We start from the raw sequence: 5,000 nt of genomic DNA on the forward strand, positions 1-5,000 counted from the left end.
ACCTTTACCAATATCCAAGTTAAAAAAAAAGCCACCGTTCTGCTAAATTGCACTTCAAAGATTGTGCCCGTTTACCTTACCATCATTAAGCAGACATCCACGCAGACGCCGACTACGACATTTGAATGAGTAGTAAACCTCGAACTATTCAGCGAAACTGAACAAATGATATACATATTGTACGATGTAGCGCCATGTTCGACATAAAGGAATTTGTTTTCAAATGCTAGGTGTAAGTGTGAACGAGTTTGCGAAAAATGAAAAAAAGTTCTTCCCGCCTTACACCGCGTGATAATACACAGTTTAGTTGAAAGCGTCACATGCGGACAAATATAACACTGAGTTCATCGTTTTAGCATCAGGGTAGTTTTGTTAATGCTTATATCAAATTACGGCTAACACATGTGTTGACATTTCTTATATGCTTTCTCAATTTTGAATAAAAAGTAACATACAGTGAAAGGTTGATATGGCTGAGAGAAAGATTTTGCGATTTTGATTATTATAAAATTATAAAAACTTACATTGTTTAACTATATTTTGTTTTTCTCTATACAAACTACAGCATAACAAACGAGTATACTATTTTAGGGTTTATGGTTGAGGCTTCTTTTGCCGTCTGATCCTCACGTTTATTATATAAATACTAAATAATGTACATATGTAAATGATACATGCGATCAGTTTATGTTTTATTTCATCATTTAATTAATACAATTATCGAAATCAAACACACGATTAGTAAAATGAGCTTAATTTCTGCACTTCCGGGATAAAGCTGTCACGCGCAGAACATTTACATCATGTGTTTATGTGCATGACGGACGCTATTTTTTATGTTCAAAATGTATCGTCTTTTGCTGTTTGATGTTAATCGTGTTTTTGACAAGTTATTTTGTTTATTAAGACCGAACATATTAAGCTAATGAACAGAGTCCCAGATATGATTCATTTCTTGACATGAAAACACATAATATATTGGTAAATGTTTTCTTAAACTAGCTACATAAAGTAAATCTACACTTAATTAGAAGTATCTACAGCAATATCACGTAACGCTCGTTTTCCATACTAACGCAAATGTAATAGAATAAAGTGTACGATTTTAATATTTTTCAATATTTGTGCACTTGGTATGTTCTTGGAAAATGTGATGTTTAATAGTACATACAATTAAAAAATTAAACAATACCGTGCGTATCTCAATACATTTTGTATAAGGTATTTTGTACTTTTAAAAGTTGTCATTTTTATTCTTAAGTACTAATCAGACGATGCACACGCTGAACGTGCCAGTTAGCAGCATTGTTCGATCGGTACAAACTCAACGACCAAGCGTAGTAATGTAATGCCCGTTCATAGTTTCCTTCCATTTCATAGCAGTGTCCAAGCAAATTGAGCACTGTCTCCTTGTGGTACATGTTGATTTTATTTTGTGGATCACATACATAAGACTCGAGAATTCCAAGCACATGTAGCTGTTTGTCGCGTTCACCTAGTCCTCCATACGTGAGATACTGTAGATAGTGTAGGAAAGGACGAGCAGCCACCTCAGCGTAATCCATCCAATATTTTTGAATGGAAGTTCTCTGCGAAACTTCTTCTTCAGTCATGTTGCGCTTCATTTCAAACCACAGTATGTATGGAGCGCAGTACGCTTCTTCTCTAACAAACTTGACACAGAATGCGAATGGTCGTTCACATAATACGTTGTCACAATTATCTGATATCATGTTAGCAAACACCTGGAGATCACTTTGTCCTTTTATATCTCTACATCCACACACAGCCTTTACCTTGCTATGATACCTCCTCTCCACGTCATCCAACACTTTAACTGCAGCTTGAAGATGACCGAAACAGTAAAGCACAGACGCTAACTTTAAGCGACTTGAAGCTACATCCGTTTTTAAAGAATATTTGAAACGCCTTATAATTTCGCTGAAAGCATGGTTACGTTGTCGCAAATATTTAGATGATTGCATTGAATTGTATAATGCGAACAGGTGGTTAATAAATTCTAAAGCAGCTGATTTCAATTTGGCATTCGTGTAATATTCAAAACATTTGCGTAATTTACAGTTTATATCTTGCTCGAAGATTGTATTCGGATGTTCTATCTTAGATGTTATTACTCTTAAGTGAATAAGAAACCTCTCCAAGCGCTCATACATCAGTGATAAACTGATAATGTTATGTATGCCTACACATCCTAGCACTTCCCCAGCTTGTCCAATGTGCCGTATACCACACCCTTGTAATCGATATCCTAATTTATCTATATCTATATAAACTAAATCGTGCATGTCGTTCTTTATCAAGTAGTCCACGTACTGTAAAAGGCGCCTCTGCTGCGCAAAAGACATTTTCCCATCGAACAAGTTCACTCCTCCTCCTCCTATGATATAATGAGGCAATTTTCTTAGTCGCAGCCACTTTCTTAATACTTGTAAACATAGTAAAAGTAACAACATAAGGTTATGTTCCTTCCACAGGGACGGGTGTGTTCTCTCTATGATGTAAAACATTACAGTTTTACAATGAAAACTTGTGGTAAAATCACCCACCATTTTACTAAATAAGGATTGTTTAATTAATTTTAAAACAATATAACATTTAATTTGTGGCATACTAAAACTAAACATCAACATTCGTTCTATAAGGTTCGGAGACAGTCGCCATTCTTCGCGAGTGTAATCGCTATCAGGATGACCGGCTGGTACCAGGAAACACGGAGCTCCTTGTGCAGCCTCAAGTAATTGGGCAGGCGGCCAGTCTCTACCTCTGCATCTGTCTATCCAGTGGTGTATTTCAGGAAGAGGGTGGCAAACGTGAAATGCGTCTACAATATCCCAGTTGGGTATATTACTCACCGAAGGTCCATGTTTGGTTATCTCTACATCATCTTTAACTACTTTATGCATCTGCTCTGCATCCTTTTTCCATTGTTCTGAGCTAATCAGTAGTTGCTCAGAATCTTTCCTCACATACATTTCATCACACAGTCGTGTCTCCGGCTCCGGTGTGTCTCGCCTGATGACCTGAAGCAAGTACTGTTGCGGCGGATTGTGGTCGTCATGAAGCATCAGAAGGTTACGCATCCCAGCCTTCCAGTCTCTCCAGTCTGTCATGATGTTTGTATGGTAATAACTTTGTAGAACATCGATATCAGAATTGAGACCAGGAGTAGTGGTACCTTCTGATTGACTCCCAAAATGAAAACACTCCATTTTAAATCCCCTTAATTGCCGTGTAATCGTCGCAATGTTTTCCCTCAGCAAGTATGTTTCTCTCCTCTCCATTACGGTAAATTTCCCGGCTCCAATACCATCGAGCGCTTCCGATAGCCGGATCGACAAAGCAGGGAAGTGCTCTGGAATCTGGATGAAAAAACTTTTAATTCAGCACTGCGTTTGTTTTTATTATTAAATCACCATCAGTGTTATAAAAAATATCATTTTAAAGGCCTTAATTCACAAATTGACAATTTCAAACTTGTTGTAATATTCCATAAATAAAAGAACGGTATGTCAGTTCGTATTTTGGTTAGATGCCAAAACAGTTAATGATTACACCTATTAATGCCTATAAGAGTGTATTAATATTCGATTGGTTTTAAAAAAATACTAATTGTCTTCACCATCACCTAGTGAAATGAGTTTCTGAAAACAAAAAACTGCCGAATAAACGAAGAAGTCTTCGTTGATATAACTATGACGACTCTAGTCCTTATTAGTATAGGGAGAATCCTCTCGTTATAATTATCAAATACAATTGTTGTTCAAGCACCGATAAGCTTTAAATTGGATCTGTATAGTTAATTTCCTTAGTGAAAAACAGACCATAGTGTGTCACCTGCAAGTATGTAGCAAGACGTCGATCCCGACTGTTTTTCGACCGCCTCGTCAAATCCGAATTAATACTAGCTCTTCTAGCACAAAGATTGAGTTTTGAACTTGGAACACGGACCTTGAAGAAACATATCAGTACACTTTGTAATTAACGAAGTATTGTAACCTCTGTAAATAAATTATAACAAATAATATTATGCATTATCCGCCCATACAGTATATTCGTTTCAATAGGGTTAATAAAACATAACGATTCCAAATGATTACGTATCAATTTATGCGTACATAAAAACCATTTTCAAGACGAAAGTCAAGAATATATTTTCCAAACGTGGACATTTGTGTATCATAAATATAAATTTTGTTCTGCAAATAGTGTTCTATTGAGCCACTAAAGCTATAAAATAATAACTCATGTGGCATAAATTCGTTACTTAGAGAATACGCTGACAATAACGTGTGTATCTCAATAAATTCTTTTCTAAGGTATTTTTTTACTCATGTGGCATAAATTCGTTACAACACAAACATGCACGTGAATATTGTCTTATATTTGCAACTTATATTTGGGTTTGTCCGTGATTTGCTGCGGAAAAAGTGCATGGTTATTGACATCTTTATAAAGGGGAAAATCAACCGTCTGTCGTGCTAAAAAAGGAAATCATGCATGCATTAATCCATCTCAAAACACGAACCTTGTTCCTTGTTCCTGTTTCACGAGGCAATGCCGGCATACCCGGCAGACAATATACCGTCCTCGTGTTTGTATCATGTTCGTCTTCCATTGTCTCCAACCTGAATATAGCAGGACCGACTTTTCAATATTGTTTGGTTCAATCATGTTGAAATGAAGCATCACAGACATTACATGAGAAGAAATAATGCACAAAGCATGTTTTTATTTAAAAATTGTTCCTCTGCAAATGTTGAGCAAATTCATGGCTCGGACCTCTATGTTAGCAGAAACAGTAATATGGATGTTTTGCTCGGTTACTTTATCAAGGGAGTTACGCGGACACTGACGCCGATATTTAGGTGAGTTGTATAGCTCGAATTGTTCAGTGAAAAGTCGAAATAAAAAATGTTTTTGTTTTAAGACGGATACATTTTGGTAGTCCTTCAAATGTGGATATCAATTGTTAAGATTTG

General features: G+C 36.3%; 2 protein-coding genes across 10 annotated transcripts in view; one reads left to right on the plus strand and one right to left on the minus strand.

Moving 5' to 3' along the window:
- The window catches only part of LOC127856501 (uncharacterized), a 405,251-nt gene that overhangs the window by 216,931 nt on the left and 183,320 nt on the right, over positions 1-5,000 (plus strand). The gene's annotated exons all lie outside the window — the stretch shown is intronic.
- LOC127856496 (uncharacterized) overlaps positions 1-5,000 on the minus strand; it is a 365,893-nt gene that overhangs the window by 138,135 nt on the left and 222,758 nt on the right. For 3 of the 8 annotated variants that reach the window (XM_052392753.1, XM_052392750.1, XM_052392749.1), the window contains exon 4: positions 2,783-3,380. In XM_052392753.1, coding sequence (XP_052248713.1) covers positions 2,783-3,380 — 598 coding nt within the window. Of the gene's footprint in view, positions 1-2,782; positions 3,381-3,842; positions 3,970-4,546; positions 4,647-5,000 lie in introns of those variants that run through there. The other 5 variants (XM_052392752.1, XM_052392754.1, XM_052392751.1 and 2 more) reach the window with 5 other exon arrangements.

This window comes from Dreissena polymorpha, chromosome 13 (genome assembly GCF_020536995.1).
Source record: "Dreissena polymorpha isolate Duluth1 chromosome 13, UMN_Dpol_1.0, whole genome shotgun sequence".
Taxonomy (NCBI): domain Eukaryota; kingdom Metazoa; phylum Mollusca; class Bivalvia; order Myida; family Dreissenidae; genus Dreissena; species Dreissena polymorpha.